This window comes from Cervus elaphus, chromosome 18 (genome assembly GCF_910594005.1).
Source record: "Cervus elaphus chromosome 18, mCerEla1.1, whole genome shotgun sequence".
In the NCBI taxonomy this organism is placed as follows: domain Eukaryota; kingdom Metazoa; phylum Chordata; class Mammalia; order Artiodactyla; family Cervidae; genus Cervus; species Cervus elaphus.
In genome coordinates, this window is record NC_057832.1 from 42,036,234 (window position 1) to 42,056,207 (window position 19,974).

Genomic DNA, 19,974 nt, shown 5'->3' on the forward strand with positions numbered 1-19,974 from the left:
TAACTATTTAGATTTTGGATACATTTGGAAAGTAAGGTTAACCATCCATGACATCGTGCTAATTGTTCCTATTTTCTGTATTTTCTCTTTTTTTAGTTTCGCTATTCAAATTGGCTCGATAGGTTGTATATGGTGCTGGGGACTTTGGCTGCCATCATCCATGGAGCTGGACTCCCCCTCATGATGCTGGTGTTTGGAGACATGACGGATAGCTTTGCAGGTGCTGGAAGTTTAGGAAACATAACTTTTTTAAACACGACTAATACAAGTAAGTGTTGTTTGTGGTACTGATTTTTTTGAAAGCTTGATGAAAAGTCATTGACTCACAGTGAGGTTTGTGGAGTCCTCACTAAGTATGCATTAATATGTTTAGTGCTGCAGGAGATGGAGGGGTCTGAGCTATAGTTCATATCTGTAATGAATTTGAGAAGATGATATTCACAGTCATTAGAACATACAGTGGAAGTGCAGGTAGAGATAGATGGGAAAAGAGAGTTCTGTGAAGTCAGAAATATCCAGGCAGTTTCAGGAAAAGGTATTGGAACTTAATCTGGTATTTGAATAGTAAGTAGGAATCAGTTACGCATTTCCCTGACATATTGATTATGGGTATAAGAGACAGGAATCCAAGATGATTCTAAAGTTTTAGTCTGAGAAACTGCATAAGCTGGATGCAGTTACTGTCAATTGAGGTGAGGAAGATAGAGGGAGATCAGTTTTGGCAGTAAATACCAGAAATTTAATTTTGGGCATTGTCACAGGTTGGGCTTTTTGGAAACATGAAAATGGAGAAATGGGGACAAGAGAAGCTGTGTGTGTGTTTAGGATGGAGAACAGCTTGTTAGTATGCTAATAGAAATTATCCAAGATAGAAGAGAAAGTGATGCTTTGGGGGAGAGGAGAGAGATTGGTTTGAGTGCTGTCCTTAAGAAAGGAAGGAAACTTATGCTTAAGAGGAAATACTTGCTTGAAGTAGAGGCATGAATAGTTCACCAATAATAACAGGTGAGAAGACAGAGTATTTGAAAGTCAGTGCCCAAAGGTTGGTGTACTTGGACATGAGGATTTGTAGAACCTGTCTTCTCAGTTAAATAGGAAGCAAGACATTTGGCTGATCAAGAAAGGAAACCTAAAATAAGTTCTGGGAATTCCCTGGCCATCTAGTGGTTAGGACTCCACACTCTCTCTGCTGAGGGCCCAGGTTGAATCCTTGGTCAGGGAACTAAAAAAATCTCCTAAACTGCATGGCATGGCCAAAAAAACACTAAAACAGGTTTCTTAGCAGAGTGAGAAAGTGAGTGGACTAGGGTGTCACACTTTCACATCCTTGAACTTGATTGAGGAGAAACTGGTTCATAACTGTGAGCTCCCAAGTCACCTTTGGTCAAGTGTATGCTGATTTCAACTAGAATGCACAAAGACTTACAGCCTGATGTGCACCCAAGTCATGGAAACCTTGAAGAGGCCTGTTTGTGCATTCCAGGACTTAGTGACATAGATTTTGCAGGACCTTTAAGTCTCTGATGATTGCTATGAATCTTTTCCCCCAGAAATAAGCACATAGATATGCATGCTGTTTGGGGGTCTCTATGGATCCTGTGATATCTGTCTGTGGGTCCTAGGAACTTTTTTGTGTGTGTGTGATCCTGAAGAGCACATTCTTTACCCTGCGGCTGGACTACTTCACTTTATGTGAACGCCGATAACGAGTTGGGCTAGAGAATCTTACTGTGTGTCTGAGCTCTGTAAAATCCTCTTGTGTTTGTAAGCTCCTTCAAAGGGACCAGTCAGAAGATGTTGCATCGCATTTGGACTGGTACCTTTCTTTCATACCAGTCACCAAAAGGAAATGTTTAGGGCTTTCTGTGTTCATTGGTGCCCATGCATGCTGTAATTTAGCAGTATTCTTTGGAGTTGTGTTACCACCTTACAATGCTAGAATCTTCCAGTGCTCTGTGGTAGCTCAGCCGACTTTATATGTACATCTGTGACCCATTTTGATCTTACTCATTTTTTAATTGAGTCCAGACACACACATTGATCTAACTTTGGGAGGTGTTCTACTTACCACTCTGTGACCTGCATGTACTCCATGGAGGGCCAGTTCTGAACTCATTGTGTTAATCAGGAAATATTGGGCTGTTAACACAACTGTTGAAGGTTGGCCCCATCTGAGAAGAGTGGACTATTACATGGCTACCTGAAGCTAGCAGAGCTGAGCTCGCATGGGCCACAGTAAACTCACCTTGAACTGTGTGGATTGGTCTTTTTCAAATTTTATTTTTATTTTTTGAAACGTTTTTGTGTACATTTATTTTATACAATGTTTAACGGTTGTTTTCCATTTCCGTTTATTATAAAATACTGACTGTAGTCCTTGTGTTGTACACCAAATCCCTTGTGGCCTGTCTTAAACCCAGGAGTTTTGTACCTCCCTCTCCAATCCCTATGTTGCCCCTCCCCTACTCTCCCCCACTCCTCCGGTGACTGCTAGTTTGTTCTTTGTATCTGTGAGTCTGCGTCTCTTATTATGTCCACTAGTTTGTTGGGTTTTTTTTAGGTTCCACATATAATTGATAATATCATACAGTATTCGTCTGTGTTTTTGACTTATTTCACTTAGCATAATGCCATAGAAGTTCACACATGTTGCTGCCAGTGCCAAGATTTTGTTCTTTTTTGTGGCTCAGTAGTAATCTATTGTATATGTGTATATACACCACATCTTCTTTATCCATTTATCTGTCAGTGGACACTTAGGTTGCTTCCATAGCTTGGGCAAGTGCAAATAATGCTGCTATGAACATTGGGATGTGTGTTCAACTGGTCTTTTTTTTTAAACTGCATTAACATTTATATACATTTTAATCTCGATCACTGAAAAATTACTTGGCCCTTACTTTCATAAGAAAGTAATCGATCTCTTTAAGTAGGAGTACTAACCATTACTGTGTCTTGGCTTTACCTGGTCCATATTTACATGTGAGATGGACAGTAACCTGACTTAGTTACCTAGTAGCATATATAGGTTCTCAACATGGCCCAGCTGTGGAGACATGCTCCTCTTCGGCATGCGTCTTCAGAGATGTTCAGATCATAGAGTTTCCACATGGGGATGTAGTTCATGTTGTGTTGCTTGCCAGTCCTTCCCATCCAGCTCCCTCTTCCAGTCTTGGGGAAATTTAGAGAACTATTTGGATGTTTTGTCTCTGTCTCTGCTGCCTTCTTAGGAGAAGCTGTATTAAGTGCAGGCCCTGGAGCGTAGGACTGCCTGGCTCTGAAACTCCACCTCTGTCACTTTTTAGTTAAGAAGACTGGGGGATTATTTTCATACTTTAGTTTCCTCATCTTTGGAACAGTTAGATAGCAGTAGAACCTACTTCATAGAAGGATTGTGAGAATTAAATGGATTCCTCACTTAAGGCTCACAGAAGAGGGTTTAGTAATAAAAAAGTGCTCAATAATTGTTAATATTTGTTATAATGATCAACAAGAAGCTCATGCTTCCATGTTCCTCGCAAATGAACCTTCATAACTTGCAGTGATATGGCTCCCTGTCTCATCTTATCTTTTCAGAACTCTGTGACACTAACTCAGTTTTTATAGTTGTTGGAAGGCATACTGCAAGTCACTCAGCACCTGTCATCAACGTGAAGTTGTCCTTTTCAGGTGCATTTCCTTAGTAACTGTGGACTGCTAGCCATGCCTTGTAGGGAAGGCAAGAACCTCAAACTATGGCCCGTGGGCCATATCTGGCCTATTGCCTCTTTTTATGCCATCTGTGAGCTTAGAATGATTTTTGCATTTTTAAATCACTGGGAAAAAAGAAAGAAAAATATTTTGTGACACATTATAAAATAATTGAAATTTCAGTATCTATACATAAAGTTCTAGTGGAACACAGACATGCCCGCTTGTTTGCATATTATCTATGGCTGCTTTCATGGAAGCCACAGACATTATTTTACTATTTATGGCTACTCCCTTTAGGGGAGTTTAAGATGGAGATCAGAAATGAGGCACTCTGTGCTCTAGAGAACTGGCAGAACAGGTCTTCAGATACATGTTTTCAGGATTTGATCTGAGGAGCCCAGTTCTTGCATCTCCTCATATCTAGAAAAGCACTTATTTCCTTCATGGTAACGTTAGTTCCTCTTGACTAGCAGAAAACCTTTGCAAAGATAAGTGCTTGATTGCATGAACTCCCCCTTTATCAAAATTGAATATATACTGTACTTCCCTCACCTCTTCTTTGGAGCAGTTTCTCAGAGCTATCTGAGGTGCTGTCTCCCAGACTATAGCCCTCATTTTGCCTAAAATAAAACTTAGCTCACAACTCTCTTGTGCATTTTTTAAAAAGTTGACAGAGTGCTCTATGTACCAGCAACAGTATGTGTCCTAAAGAAGCATTTCCAGCCCCCAGGAAACTTGGCATAATGGGTGGAATGGACAGGGAGCCAACCAGTGCAGTTGGATATGAGTAGTGCTATGATACAGTGATACACAAAATACTTGGGAAGGAAAGGATGGGTGTTTGGCTCCATCTAGGAATCATGGGAGGCTTCCAAGAGGAGGTGATAACCAAGTGTGGTCAGATGGTATCTCTCTCCTGCACACAGTAGACATGTTCTGTGTAACAAGTGAAAACATTTAAAAACAAATGTTAGATAAAAAACAAAGCTAATACCCTTCTCTCACCACGACTCCTGATTGCCTCTCCCCTGTCATATATTCTTCTGTGTCTTTATGATTTATCTCTACAGTAATTTTTAACCTGGGACAGTCAGTATTCTGTTGTAAACCTGTTTGCAGATTCAGACTTCCAGATGTCCTGAAATTTGCCTGGATGGGAAGGATTTCAAAGGTTTTGATGTTGGTCCTGAAGACGAGGGCAAGCGAGCTTTTTGATGCTTCTGGGACCCCAGACACTCTCAGACCTTTCTTCTTGTCCTTCTCCAGGTAGAACCTCGTGACCTCTTCATGGGGGCAGACTAGGTACCAGAGCCTCCTTGTTGGACAGGAAGTATTCCTTGCTTAAGGAAGATTGGATTTGCTAAGGCTCTTGAAAGTCTGGGAGTTTTACAATAAACATAGGCTTTAACTAGACAGTCATAAAAACTTTTGAGCGAGCATGTCCTTCTCTGCTGCTGTAATTGACCCCTTATAAGCTTTCTCTTCTTGTAACACCTTTCTCTATTTATCTTTTTGTTGTGGACCTGATTTCCTGATATCCTACTCCCTTGCATCTCCATCTTGTTAAATTTTTCCTTTGCTTTAAAATCTCTGTTGACTTGGGCCTTGTGAACTCTGGTCCACTCGTGTGACCAGAGCATAACCAGTGCTGAAGTTCTGTAGTATTCTGTGAGTTCTCATCTTCCTCATGAGACTATGCACTGCCTGAAAATGAGCCTGAATAAAGGTGATTGTCATTTTTAGACATGTTGTGTTAAAGGTGACAGGTTGGGTACAAGTGTAAACGATATCCAGGCAGTTAAAGCTGAGAGACTGAATCTTAGCATAAATAGTAGGCCTAGAGATTTGGCATCACTTGAGTTGAAGGGATGATAAGTCTCCTGGGCTAAGATTTATTGAGCATTTAATATCTTCTGAGCACTCTTCTTAATGCTTTATGTGTATAATGCCTTTATTTCTTCATGGGCATGAGGTTGATATTGTTATTATCTATACATTACAGATGAGGAAACCAGGGCTCAGAGCGTTGAGTATATTTAATTGACTGGAGGTTATAGAGTTACTCACTATTTGAACCCATGCAGACCAGCCCCAAGTCCAAGGAATCAGGTAGATAGTGGGAGACCCAGAAAGGAAGACACTTTGAGGACTACATGTTAATCCAGAAATGAAAGTACGTGGGCGAGATCTGCCATGTCTCATGATGTGACTGTCACCCAGAGGTACCCTTAAAATAAACTCTTGATTATTTGTCTCTGGTGGTTCAGTTGATGGTACATGGATGACTTTTCTTTTTCTCCATAACTATGTCTTGGTTGGTTCTGTTTAGTCTCCGGTTACCAGACTGTGGGCTGAGGAAGGGAGAACAGGGGACACTCAACTTCTAAGACAAGTTAATAATTCAGGGAAAAAGGAAAAAAAAGTAGAAATAACTTACTTTTCTATTTATCTTTTACCATTTCTACTGTTGCCTCACTAAAACTCACATGAGGAACATGAAAACTATTTGTGAAATGCCAGTAATCAAAATAATATCTATATTCTGCTTAAACTATGAACATATAAAGAATATGCAGATCTTGAGTGTGTGTCCTTGGTCTTGAAAATATAGGAAACACTGCGGTCAGTGTCCTCAAGGCCAGCATGATGAGTGTGCTTCCAACTAGAATAATAGCTGATATTTCAGTTCTAAGTACTTCGTAAAAATTTCCATGATGGTTGTTTTTTTTATTTGCTCAAGGATTTCCTCTGCTCCCAACTATTTCATTGGAAAATTTCTTAGAGATAAATTTCTGGAAAAATCAAATACCAACTAATGGCAAAATATTTTGCAGTATGTTGTTTAGTGTGGCAGTTTATTTTTTAAGTTTGAGTAAAAACTTAAAATATGTCTAATTTTTCTAGAATAGTAGTAGTAGTGTAGAATACTACACTACAGATTTCTTTTTTGTTACTATGGGGGAGACGCTTTTTTAAAAAGTAGGTTAGTTACAGTGTAAACTCTATAATATAAAAAGCAGCAAAAAGTGAAAATAGATAATATGTGACCCGTTCTAGGTGCTTAAGAAGTGAGATGAATAAATGAGAGACCAAATCACAGAATTTTATAGGTGAAAAGGAGCCCAGAGAGTCATCTGGCCCAAACCCACAATTTGATAGATATAGAAACCAGTGTTCAGGAAGTTGAACCAACATAGCCAGAATGGAATTGCTTGCTAGTGGGCATTGCTGAATTCCTGGGCCAGCAAGCCTGCCTTTTATTCTGGTATTTTCCCCACTCTCTTGGTGGTTTCAAATTCTGCCTAAAATTGAAGCAAAAGCTTCAAACCCAACTTTTCATTTGGTCTTTTCTCTCCCTAAGAAGCCATCCTGTGGACTTACATATTAGTGTATCAGGCAGGGCAGCCCCGAGGTACTGCTCTTCAGCCGGGAGGGACTGTGGCTCCCAGAGTCGCCTCGGTCACCTGCGATGAGCCCGGCCTCCCTGAGTGGCAGGCAAGTGCCAGAGGGGAGTGACCATCTAAGCAGAAGGTCCAAGTTCGTCTTGCTTGTGTCTGATGGAGCTTACTGCACAAGATGACGGGAAAAATTGAGTCATAGCGTTCTTGAGCTAGAACGGACCTGACAGGCCCCTGAAGGCAGTGGTTTACTCATGTCTTTAATCAGAGAATCTTCCTGTGTGAATGATGTCTGTCATAGATGGTGCCTGGGGAAAACAGCTCAAAGAGAGCCTTCCTTGGCTGAAAGTGGTGGAGGGGAGGATCTCTGCTAATTGTCTCTCCTACCGCCTGGCAGCAGTACTGAAGTCGCTGCATATGTTGCCACCACATATGTCCCGGCTGCAGCCTGTGCCGACTCATCCTTTTTCTTCCCAATTCCTCTCTGTGCTTCCACTCACCCCCACCCACTAGTATCCAGTTCTCCACACACTCTCAGGATGAGCTTTAAAAACTTTTTTGAAAAACTTTGTTTGGCTGTTCTGGATTTTAGTTGCAGCATGCTAACTCTTATTTGCTGCATGTGAGAACTAGTTCCTTGGCCAGGGATTGAACCCAGGCTTCCTGCATTGGGATTGCTGAGTCCTAGCCACTGCACCACCAGGGAAGTCCCTAAGAATGAGCTTTTACAAACACATGGCAGGTCACATCTGTCCTCGATGGTTTTCCGTAGCCTCGATGCGTCTTCCATTGGCCTACCTGGCCCACCTGATCTGGCCGCCTCCTGCCTCGTCAGTCTCATTGCTTATTACTTTCTGAGTACAGCCCAGCCACAGTGACCTTCTCACTGTTCCACGAATGCTCTCATTTCCTTCCTGGCTGTGGGCCATGTAGAACCTGCCCCAGCTTCTTATCATTTATTTCTTTCTCAGAAAGACCTTTGTCCCTAGTCCACTCCAAAGTTACTGTAGCATCACTGGTTTATTTCCCTTTTATGAGTTATTACACTTATCTTATTGCTTTATTGATTTACTTGTTTATTCAATTCAGTTCAGTCACACAGTCATGTCCAACTCTTTGCGACCCCCGTGGACTGCAGCCTGCCAGGCTATTACAGCTTCTCAAATGGGAAGAAAGGTATAACAGAAGAAAAGTTCCTATCTTAGGTTAACTATCTTAATGTTTCAGCAGTGGTACCCTATCACATGGAGTTTGGGGTCTGATGGTGAAAGGATTTCCTACTCGCACAGAAATCCAGTGAGATTAGAAAAAGCGGCACTCTGGCTCTGGGTTGTGCCCACAGTATCTAGAACAGTGCGTGATGTGCAGTATGGCTTGAAAACACCTTTATAACATAATCTGATTTTACCAGTTAGGAAATCACAAGTGTATCCATGTCACATACTTGTTATTTATACTATTAAGTGTTCAGTAGTTAAAACTACTAAACTTATTGAGATATTTGGGTCAGATAAAAATGTAATTAAATGTGATTCCAAAATGGTATGAAGTCTTTAGTTGTGGTGCTAGACACTGTTTGGTGGTTTAGTCATTAAGTCGTGTCTGACTCTTGTAACCCTAACCCCACGGAATGTAGCCCTCCAGGCTCCTTTGTCCATGGGATTTCCCAGACAAGAATACTGGAGTGGGTTGCCATTTCCTTCTCCAGGGGAACTTCCTGACCCAGGAATCGATCCTGAGTCTCCTACAGGTGGTCTCCTGCATTGCAGGCAGAAGCCTGTTTAGTTGCAGGTTTCTTTGCAGTCTTGCTTGGTTTTAGAAAAGGCCTTCCTTCCCCCAGGTAGTAAGGTGGCGGTCTGCTGTATCTCTGTTTAACCCTACAATATGCAAGACACATGTACAAAATAGAGTGATTGTTGGAATATTCTTATCAATGGTCCGCGTGTTGCTGGCTCTGTGAGATCTCTGAGCATCTTGGGAACAGGCTCAGGGCAGCAGACAGAGCAGCAGGGTGTGCGCCAAGGGCACAAAGGTAAGTGACACAGTCGTGTTCTCTAGGCGCTCGCAGCAGTGGAGATGGGAGGAGGAGGTGGATGTAAACAGTGGCGTGTCTGTTCTAGGGTTGACTTAGTGAATCGTGTGTCGATTAATCTGGAACCCTGTGAGTCACCCTGCTGGAGATAAGCCACTTGGGAAGAGGTCATACTGAGCTCATGCATGAAGGCCCAGTCTTTTCCAGGAGAAAGACTAGGAAAAGGCAGTCCAGGTAGAGAGAGGAGAATGAATAAGGGCTTAGAGGAGGAAAACCGCCAGCACTTCTCCTCTCCATCTCATCTCAGTATGTGGAAAGTAGCTTTTAGTCTCAAAGGACAGCGTTTAGTCTCGTGAAATTTAAGCAACATCTTTTGTCGTGCCCAGTTTCCTCTCCAGTCCCAAGGGCAAAGGCTTCAGGAACATGATGATCAAGCAGACTTGGGCACTGCTTCCTTTTATGCTGTGGTATCCTCGCCCCCGACCCCCAACCCAAGATGGTGACTACACAGTGCCCTACTACTGGATGAGGAGAAAGGGTGGGGATAAAAAAACTGCAAAGTCATTGTGTGGCTTATTGTGGTAAGATTGCAAAGGGACTAATAGGGCATGTTACGGCTCTTGGACTTTGTCCTTTATTCAGTGGACTGTCATTTAAGGTTATTAACAGGGGCAATATTTTTGTTCCCCAAAAGAAGATCTGGTGGCAAGATAAAGACTTGATGGGATTAGAAAAGCCAGTTAGGAGGCTCTTGTTGGAGCAGGTGTGAGAGGTGATGGGACCTGAGGCAGACACTGGCTGTGAGGAAGGAGAGGGTTTGAGCGGCTCCCAGACAGATCGGGGGTCACTGAAGCGGCACGAGTGTAGAGCCACCCTGGGGTGAGTGCAGCCTTCTGCGAGGCAGCAGCACGGAGGGACGCGAGGGCGTGAGGAACTGGTGGATGAGACCAAGCGAGAGGGATCGGCGTTACGGGAGGACCAGGAGAATGAGGTTCTGGAAGCCAGAGGAGAACGTGGTCAAGAATCTAAGCAAGTATTTTATTAAAATAAAGCTACACTTAAACATTTGACTTTTCTTGTTGGGGAGGGATTAATTAGGAGGTTGGGATTATCATGTGTGCACTACTGTATATAAAAATAGAAAACCAACAAGGATCTACTGTGTAGCCCAGGGAACTCCACTCAATATGTTGGAGAATCTGAAGAAAAGTATATATATGTGCACATATACATGTACATATATATATATATATACACTCATATACACATAATTTCTGCTAGTTTTTATTTATTTTTATTTTTTCACATAATGTCTACTAGTTTTTGTATACCATACCTAGGGAGCCTAGATGATGTTTTCAACCATGTATCCACCTCCTTCCATCCACACAACACACCCATACTCCTGCCAAAGCAGCTTACTCATTCTTCACATATGCAATGTTGTTCTCTTTGCCAGAAAAACTTTTCCTCTTCTTTCCCATACCTGTCAAGAGCACACTCACCTGAACTAGGCCCTCTTATGTTGCATTGTAACTTTTGGAATGACTACAAGACTTAAAATGTGCTCCCCCCATTGATCTAGCCATCTTGATTATGATAATGTATCCTCCAAAAATATTCACCATATATAATATATGTGGACAGGTATGTTTAATGCAGCATTGCATGTAACAGTAAGACTGGAAGCAACTGAAATAGATGCAACTTTGAAAAAATAAAGATACACATATATACACACATGTGAAAGTCACTCAGTCATGTCTGACTCTTTGCAACCCCATGGACTATAGCCTGCCCGTCTCCTCTTTCCATGGAATTCTCCAGACCAGAATACTAGAGTGGGTAGCTGTTCCCTTCTCCAGGGGCTCTTCCCAATCCAGGGATCAAACGCATGTCTCCCACATTGCAGACATATTCATTACTAACTAAGCCACCGGGGAGGCCCCATATACCCACACACGGACATGGAAAATTGGCCACTGTATGTGAACTGTGATTCTGTCCTTTAAAATAAGCATGTATGTGTATTGATGTATGTGTATACTTGCATATAGAAAATAAAATCTGAAGAAAAATTCACACCAGAATATGAACAGTGGCTAGTGCATGCACACACGTGTGTGTCTGTGTGTGTGTGTGTGTGTGTGTGTTTGGAGCGAGGTATTTTATGTGTTTTATATGTATGTTTGGAGGGAGGAGTTTTAATGTACCTTGTCCTAAAATGTTAACATTTGCTAATACTGCATAATGAGCTCACTGGTATTTGTTACATTCTTTGTATCTTAAATTTTTAAAATAAAAACTGAAGAAATGTGATGTTCAGTTTGAAATACTAAATGGTTTAGGGTCAAGTCTGCACTGATATTTATCAGGACAAAGCCCGCAGAAAAGATTTTTCTCCATGTCATCTTGGAGTGGTATTTCATAAAACATTTTAATCCAGGGACACTAGTTATCTCTGCTGACAGGCTCCTTAATCAATGCATCTTTCTTCTCGCAAGTAAGCTTCACTGAATTTAGTGTGTGTGTGGTTGCACACAGCCAGTAGTAAAGGATTTGCACAGATGCCCTGATACTTACAGATAATTGCAATTAAATTAGTTCGACCTGTTTTTGTGTAGGTTGTTAAGTGACCCAAGTTTGATTCATTTTTACATGCTTATCTTTTTGAAAGTTCCTCATTTGTCTGTGTCGGGTCTTAGTTGTGGCATGTGGGAATTTTTTGGGGGTGCGTGGGCTTTTCCTGTTGGGGTGCATGGGCTTCTCCAGTTGTGGCATGCATGCTCCAGGGCATGAGGGCTTAGTTGTCATGCACAGCATATGGGATGTTAGTTCCTTGACCAGGGATTGAACCCAGGTCCCCTGCATTGGAAAGCAGATTATTAATACTGGACTGTGGAGGACATTCTATTTACATGCATATTTTTAATGGAAAATAAAGAGACATAATAGTGTATGTTTGTTTTGTGGTGAACTAGGTATTATAGACAAAACAGAGCAAGGCAAGAAGCTGGAGAAGGAAATGACCACGTAAGTAGACATTTTTCTACTATTGCTAAGCCTTTTTGTCTTAATCCAATTGTGATACGGTTTAAAATTTTGCACTATTATGATAAAGATTCAAAGTTTTGAGGGGAGCAACATCATTGTTAGTTTTTAAGAGGATTTAGTATAGGTCTTTTTCTTCAAGAATAGAATTTGCTGCATAAGACACTCTAAAGTGAAGGTTAAGCCTGGATCAGATTGATGTATGCATTGGTAAATATAGAATATCATCTGCAGGGAAATTAGAGGGGTTCAAAGTGAGCTTATTTAAAATGAAGTTAAGAATCACATTATTTGCAATGGCTTTGTATTATTAGTTTGCTTCTTGGATAGTTTTAGTCATGATATAATGAGATCAGTTAACAGGATTTTTTAAAATATAGCATCTTATTCTGAACAATGAAACAAGGCATTCCAGAATAAATATAGTCCTTTTAACCTTAATTTGCTTTGGAAGCTTTATTAATGATTTACTTACCCTGAAGTTTGCTCTTAGAACAGCTTATAAAACTTGTCCAAAGCCATGAGTTGGTGATTCAGAAGAAAATGATTTCACATTATCCTGTAAGTACTCTAGTAGGTTTGATTAAAATGGACATATTTGACCATATTTTGAAAGTTGAGAAGCAAACACCTCCAGAAACTCTTATGGAGAGGCACTTTTTTCGTATTGATGAAAAACAGTGCCTTATAATCATCTTGAAAGTGAAAGTTTCTCAGGCATGTCCAACTCTTTGTGACCCCATGGACTGTAACCTGCCAGGCTCCTCTGTCTGTGGAATTCTCCAGGCCAGAACACTGGAGTGGGTAGTTGTTACCTTCTCCAGGGAATCTTCCCAACCCAGGGATCGAATCTAGGCTTCCTGCATAGCAGGTGGACTCTTTACCATTTGAACCACCCGGGAAGCCCGTCATCATCTTATAAATGCTTAAGTACAGCTGTTTTTTTCTGAGTAAACATAGCCCAGTGGCTTAAAATACATTAGCTCATTTTCAAAGCACACGTTCCACTTGTTAATGAGGAACTTGTTTTTAGCTATTTCTTGCTGTATCATTAACACTTGGATAATAAATATTGAGTTATCTATTAACTAAAATTTAGTATTTTATCTTCCCTGATAAATACATTGTACATTACCAGGTATAACTTGGGGAAGATACATTTACATCAGGCTGTGAGCATCGACATCAGCAACTATTTGGTTGTTACATCACCATTTTTATAGTTTCTGCATGATTCATACAAGTTTTTTCTTTGAGGGTGGCAAGTTTTTTAAAAGTGGGAATATTGGAATCCTGTATTTCATTTTTGAATGTTTGTTTTTACCTGAAAAGTAATTGCTTAGTGAAGCACATGAGTTGTTCGCTTTTTTCTGTATGAAGACTCAGACAAAGAAATGTAAATTTGGCATTTCTAGTTGATCAAGGGTCTGGTTTTAGAAGATGCTCATGTTTTTTTATTGTTAAACCCTTTAAACTGGAGGGCCTGCTACTTGATTCATTAAGCATTTCAGGATAACTCATGATGGCCAGTTGGGCAGATGGTATAAAAACATTTTTTATTCTCAGTTGTCTCTTGGCAGATTAATAACCCAAAAGGTCAGGTGACCATTTCTGTCTCTTGGTTTCACTTGCTGGCAAGTTCTGTCACTTCTTTCCGTTCCCCAGTGTGCAGAAACCATCCCAAGTGTCCATCAGCTGATACAGGGGTAATCCAGGTATGCAGGATGACACTGGTAGACCTTACCTAATGCTGTGATGCTTTTAGGCACCACTCACGTCTTTCACAAGAACTGGCATTCTCTACATGCTAGTTGTGTGCCAGGCGCAGACGCAAGTGTTTTTATATATTACTGTGTTACAGTTCTTTTTCTTGGCCATGTTACGAGGTATACGGGATCTTAGTTCCCCAATCAGGGATTGAACCCATGCCCTTGGCAATGGAAGCATGAAGTCTTAACTGCTGGACCGCCAGGGAAGTCCCACTGTGTTACAGTTCTTATCTCCATTTTGCCAGTTAGGAAACTGGGACTTCGAAAGGTGAAGTCAGCCTGTCTAGCAGTTAAGAACTGGGATTTGAGCCCAAACAGCAAGCACACTCTTCACCATGACATCTACCGGGGTGGCCGTAGTTGGATGCTGCCCCTCAGCTCTGCTCTGAGGGCGGGCAGGATTGCCGGGTGACTGACAAGCCAGGGCGCGTGGTCCGCTGGGCGCAGGCGCGCTGACGGGAAAGCGGCGCGCGTGCAGCTGTCCCGTCGTTTTCCAGGTACGCCTACTATTACTCCGGAATCGGCGCTGGCGTGCTTATTGCTGCTTACATCCAGGTCTCGTTCTGGTGTCTGGCCGCTGGAAGACAAGTACACAGAATCAGAAAACAGTTTTTTCATGCCATCATGAAACAGGAGATAGGCTGGTTTGACGTGCATGACGTTGGAGAACTTAACACCCGGCTCACAGAGTAAGTAGCTGGGTGTGTGTTGAACTCTGACGTGTGCTTCTTATTCTTTTAAAATGGAAACGAGGTCATAAAATCTGTCAGGAGGTAATCCCTGGAGGTAGCGCCCATCCCTCAGAAGTAATTCTGAAGCTAAATTCCTTCTGAGTCTTGACCGTGCCTCACGCGTCTTTTCGTTCCCAGAACCCTGGCAGGGCATGAAGAGGTCCCGCACGACCGGCAGTGAGTGAGGGGCTGGACGTGCCAGGCCCGAGACACCCTGTGGGAGTGAGCTTAGGGCGGCATGGTGCTTGCCTGGGACGTTCCCAAGGAAAATCCTGGGTGTAAACTGACTTACCCCACACTGAAACACACACACACACACACACACACACACACACACACACACACACACACACACACACACACTCAGCTAGATTCAGGAGGAAAAGTTCTGGTGTTCATAATCCACACACACACACACACACACACACACACACTCAGCTAGATTCAGGAGGAAAAGTTCTGGTGTTCATAATCCTGATGTTTATTTCTAACACACACACACACGCTCAGCTAGATTCAGGAGGAAAGTTCTGGTGTTCATAATCCTGATGTTTATTTCTAACACTCTTCTTTCAGTGACGTCTCCAAAATTAATGAAGGAATTGGTGACAAAATTGGAATGTTCTTTCAGGCAATGGCAACATTCTTCACTGGTTTTATAATAGGATTTACAGAAGGCTGGAAGCTCACCCTTGTGATTCTGGCCATCAGTCCTGTTCTTGGCCTGTCAGCTGCTATCTGGGCAAAGGTAGGTGTGAAGCCTGTGAATCCAGGCTATTAAACTGTCTCTACCCTCAAAAAACACCCCACATCTCCTCCAGTAGAAGGCTGTTTTTGTCACATGATGGCCCTGACACTGACGTTAAATCTTCTGATAAATCTTGGTGTTAAATCTTCTGTTCACATCAGTGGGGATAGGCAGATGTGAGGTCACTGAGGTGTCCCCACCCAGACTCTGTGCTGTTATGGGCGAAGGGAACGATGGAGCTCTCCCATCTTCTTCTTTGCCTTCGTGCAAATGGCATGCCCGGCTCTTGGAGAGCTGTGTCCCCCAGCAGACAGTTCCATGTTCACAAGAAGAGCTTCACGTTCAGTGACTAGCACGTAAATCCCATCCAGTTACCATTATTGATGTCAGTGTTTTTGTAGATTTTATTTATTTTGTTGGCAGAACAGTTTTGTCAGCATTATAAATGGCTCTGTGTTTTTACATACTTAAGTCCATTGGTGTGAAGACAATTTTTTAAAAAGGTATTTTCTAGCCCCTTATGCATGTGCATCTGAGGTCTGCAGTTCCCTGTCACGAAAGCAAAGCAATGCAAATGGCCCTCCCCGTCTCTGCACGGAGGCCTTTCTGTTGAGACTGGGTGTGGTGTTCATTCTAAATTGATTTTGTGTAAGTGTAGGTGGCTGTGGAGAGATTGGCCTGGCATGTAGTTTCTTAGAGAAAAAGAGAAATTAGAGACAGCACAACACATTCACATGGCAAAAGGATGTAAAATAATGGAGGGCCAAGCAAACCCAAGCCTAACACAAAACAAATCAGGCTGTATTAAGAAATTTAAAAAATTTAACCCCATAGGATGGATATTGTTTTGCTATCATAAACAGTAACTGCCATTTTTTAAAGCATCTACTGTGTCAGGGAAATATATATATTTTTCTCTTTTTTAAAATATTTGTTGAAATGCAGTTAGTTTACAATGTTGTGTTAATTTCTGCTGCTCAGCAAAGTAATTAAGATATATATATACACATTATTTTTCATATTCTTTTCCATTATGATTTATCACAGGTTATTGAATACCGTTTCCTGTGCTATACAATAGGACCTTGTTAACCAGATTCCACTTTTTTTAGGTTAAAAAATCCCAGGGCATTTCAGAGTATAAAATAACAACATATCTTAATCTCCCCCCAAATTAGTAAATGTTAGTTACACTTTTTGCAATATTTAGCTATAATATTTTCTACGTATGAAGCAGAAGTTTGTATTACAGAATATTTTCCCCCTCATTCCATCATATTATTTTCTTCCTCAAAGGCATGAAATACATGTTCTTATAAAGTGTAGACATCATCTCATTTAACAGAGGAAGAAATTGAAGTTCTGAGAACTCTTATTAATTTATTGTTCAGACTAACACAATGTTTGAATGGTGTTCTTTGTGGCTAAACAGCATCTGTTGAAATATTTGGCAGAAGCCTTTGTGTTAATTGATTTTTCTGTTTACTGGCACGTTAGGCAAGTCAGGTGGCAGATTCTTCATATCAGTATTTGCTGAAAAACTGTTCTAAAATGTATTGATGTTTGTTCTAGTTAAGTTAGGGGGAAAAACAGTAAGTTACTCTTTTAATAATTAATTGTGCATTACTTCAGATACTATTTAATAAATGGAGCCTTAAATTGTCTGGTTGTCAGTCTTTCTAAAAAAAGAAATGAAGCCTGGTGGAGGAAGCTGCTTTGTCCGTGTGATTCTGAGGCTCTCTTCTGTAACTCAGAGGCATTGGAGCAAGAAGGCAGAACAGGAAGAGGCTTGGCCCCAGCAAGCTTCCTACTCCAGAAGGCCTCTTTTGATCTCTGCACGCAATTCTCTAACCCCGCCCAGAGACACTGGGTCAGCTAGGGGGCAAGGGGAGGGGAAACTACCATATCCTACTCCTACGTGAGGTGGTCCAACCTTAAGAACCACTTTCACTCCCTCAGGTAGCAGAAGCAGGGGCCCCAGCAACTGCAGACAAACCATGCTGATGAAAATAATACCACAAACACTCTGAATGTAAAACTGCTGCTTGACCCACAATTCACAGAAGTAGGTTAAGAATTATATGCTAAATCCCAAAAGGGAAACTGCTTGCTAAAATAAAAGACTTTAAATAGGACCCAGAGTCTCCTAACATAATAGACACCAGGCCCAGAATATAGTTAAAAAAAGACCACTTGTCATACCAAGAACTACGAAAATCACAACTTGAATGAGAAAAAAACACTTAATTGACAAGTGCTGATATAATTCATATGTCAGTATTGTTTGGCATGGATTTTGGAATAGTCATCAGAAAAATGCTTCACTAATCAATTACAAATTATCCTAAAACAAAAGGAAATAGAAAATATCAGCAGTGAAACAAATTAAGAAAAAAGGACAGAATGAAATTAGATAACTGAAAGGTGCAGCAGTAGAACAAAAGTCATGATGGAGGGGCTTAATCTCGTTGAGTGGAGATGACAGGATAGAGTCAGTGGACCTGGAAATAGAACGATGCAAGTCACCCACCATGAAACAGAAAATGAAAAGTGCCTCAGGGACAATGTAGAACATTTGCGACCATCAGAGTCCCAAACGAAAGGAGAGAAGTAAGGCTGAAGGATTATTGGAAGAAATAACTGCTGAGAATGTCCAAGGTTTGTGAAAGACAAACCTTCAGGTCCGAGAAGCTAAGCTAACCTCAAACAAGGTAAATCCAAAGAAATCCATGCTAAAACTCATCATAGTTAAGTCATTGAAAACTAAAGACAAAAAAGTTGAAATTGGCTAAAGCTACACAGCATATTACCTACAGGGAACACCAATGTGAATGACAATACATTTCTTATTTGAAACCATAAAAACCAGAAGGAAGTGGCAAATTATATTTCAAGTGCTTAAAAAAAAGACCTGTCAACTGTGGATACTTGGTTAAAGTATTTTTTAGGAATGATGGGGGAGATAAAAACATTCCCAGATCATGGAAGACTGTAGAGGAAGTTTCCATTAGCATACTGCCTATTAAAGACTGGCTAAATGAAGTTCTTCAAACAGAAGGAAAGTGATACAAGGCATACTGGAGGGAGCATCAGGAAGGGAAAAGGAACAACAGAAAGAGCAGGAATTTGGGCCTTTCTTTTCCCAGGAGATTTCTAAATCCTATTTGGTGATTGAACCCAAAATTACTAGTGGTAAAAAGTTGATACCAGTAGATTTTTATGTCGCCTGGGAATATTGTGATATCCAGAACAACTAAGATGAAATAGTGATTAAAGAAATCTATTTTGTAAGTTCTGAGCTCCTGAAAAAGAATTCTCCAGGCACAGACAACGTTTACTGGAAAAATTTACTGGACGTTTAGAGAGGAATTGACACCAATTTTATACAGTCTCCCCTAGAAGAAGGAAGACTTCATCTGCTTTCCCCAAAAAGCGGGAACTCTTGCGCTGTGAAAACCATGTAAACGATATGAAAACACAAGCTACAAGCTGGGAAAAAGTAACATGCAAGTCACATGTCTGACAAAGGATAAGTCTTTATCGAATATATAAGGAACTCTCAAAATTTGATCGTTAAAAAAAAAAATCACCAAAACTACTATTTAATAGAAAAACCTGCAATCACTTTTTAAAGTCCAGATACATATTTGAATTATCTTGGAGTTTTTTGAAAAATACAAATGCCCAGGTATTGTTTTTTTTCTCTAGAGTTCCAGATATGTTCCTAATAAGCAACCATGTTTCAAAACAACTGGACTGTATAATGATCTTTAATTTTACTTAGTTTGTTTCACTTTTCTATTTCTTATTCAGTGCTGGCATTTCATTTAGTTTATGTTTTCCAATTTCTCCATCTCTCTCTTTTTTTTTGATGTTCTTTCTCAAGCCTTTATTGAGCATAGTAGAAAAGCTTTTGTCTACATATATATAAATAGTATGTACAATATATACTTTTTAGAAAACTTACAAACTTTTGCCTAACTGAAAAAAATTTGTAACATCTTGATTCCACTTGTTTGACTTCGTATAAATAGAATGCTAGATTTCTAATTGAAAAATAGATATGCCACAAGCAGCAGAGGTTTACTGTATAGCACAGGGAACTATAGTCAGTATCTTGTAATAAGCTGTAATGGAAAATAATCTGAAGAATAATGTGTGTTTTTGTGTAACTGAATCACCTTGCTGTGCACCTGAGACACTGACTATACGTCAATAAAAAGTATATATTAAGGAAAAAAACCCCCGAATGAACCAGTTAGAGAATAGGCAGAAGAGATAAACAAACGTCATCAGAGAGGTTATACAGGTGGTAGGTCAGCACATGAAAGGTTGTTTAACAGCATTAGTCATCAGTGAAAAGCAAATTAAACTGCAACGAGATACCATTATACGTCTACCAACATGGCTAAAATAAAAGTGAAACCCCAAATGCTGCTGAGATGCAGAGAAACCGGGTCACTCATGTATTATTGGTGGGAATGTAAAATGGTATTCAACCTGAAAAAATAGCTTGCGATGTCTTATAAAACTAAACATGCAATTACCATAC

At 40.7% G+C, this 19,974-nt stretch overlaps 1 protein-coding gene across 2 annotated transcripts in view; it reads left to right on the forward strand.

Moving 5' to 3' along the window:
* LOC122673828 (ATP-dependent translocase ABCB1) overlaps positions 1-19,974 on the forward strand; it is a 101,027-nt gene that overhangs the window by 17,879 nt on the left and 63,174 nt on the right. For both annotated transcript variants that reach the window (XM_043871718.1, XM_043871719.1), the window contains 4 exons: positions 97-268; positions 12,105-12,156; positions 14,441-14,632; positions 15,251-15,422. In XM_043871718.1, the coding sequence (XP_043727653.1) occupies positions 97-268; positions 12,105-12,156; positions 14,441-14,632; positions 15,251-15,422 (588 nt within the window). The remainder of the gene's footprint in view (positions 1-96; positions 269-12,104; positions 12,157-14,440; positions 14,633-15,250; positions 15,423-19,974) is intronic.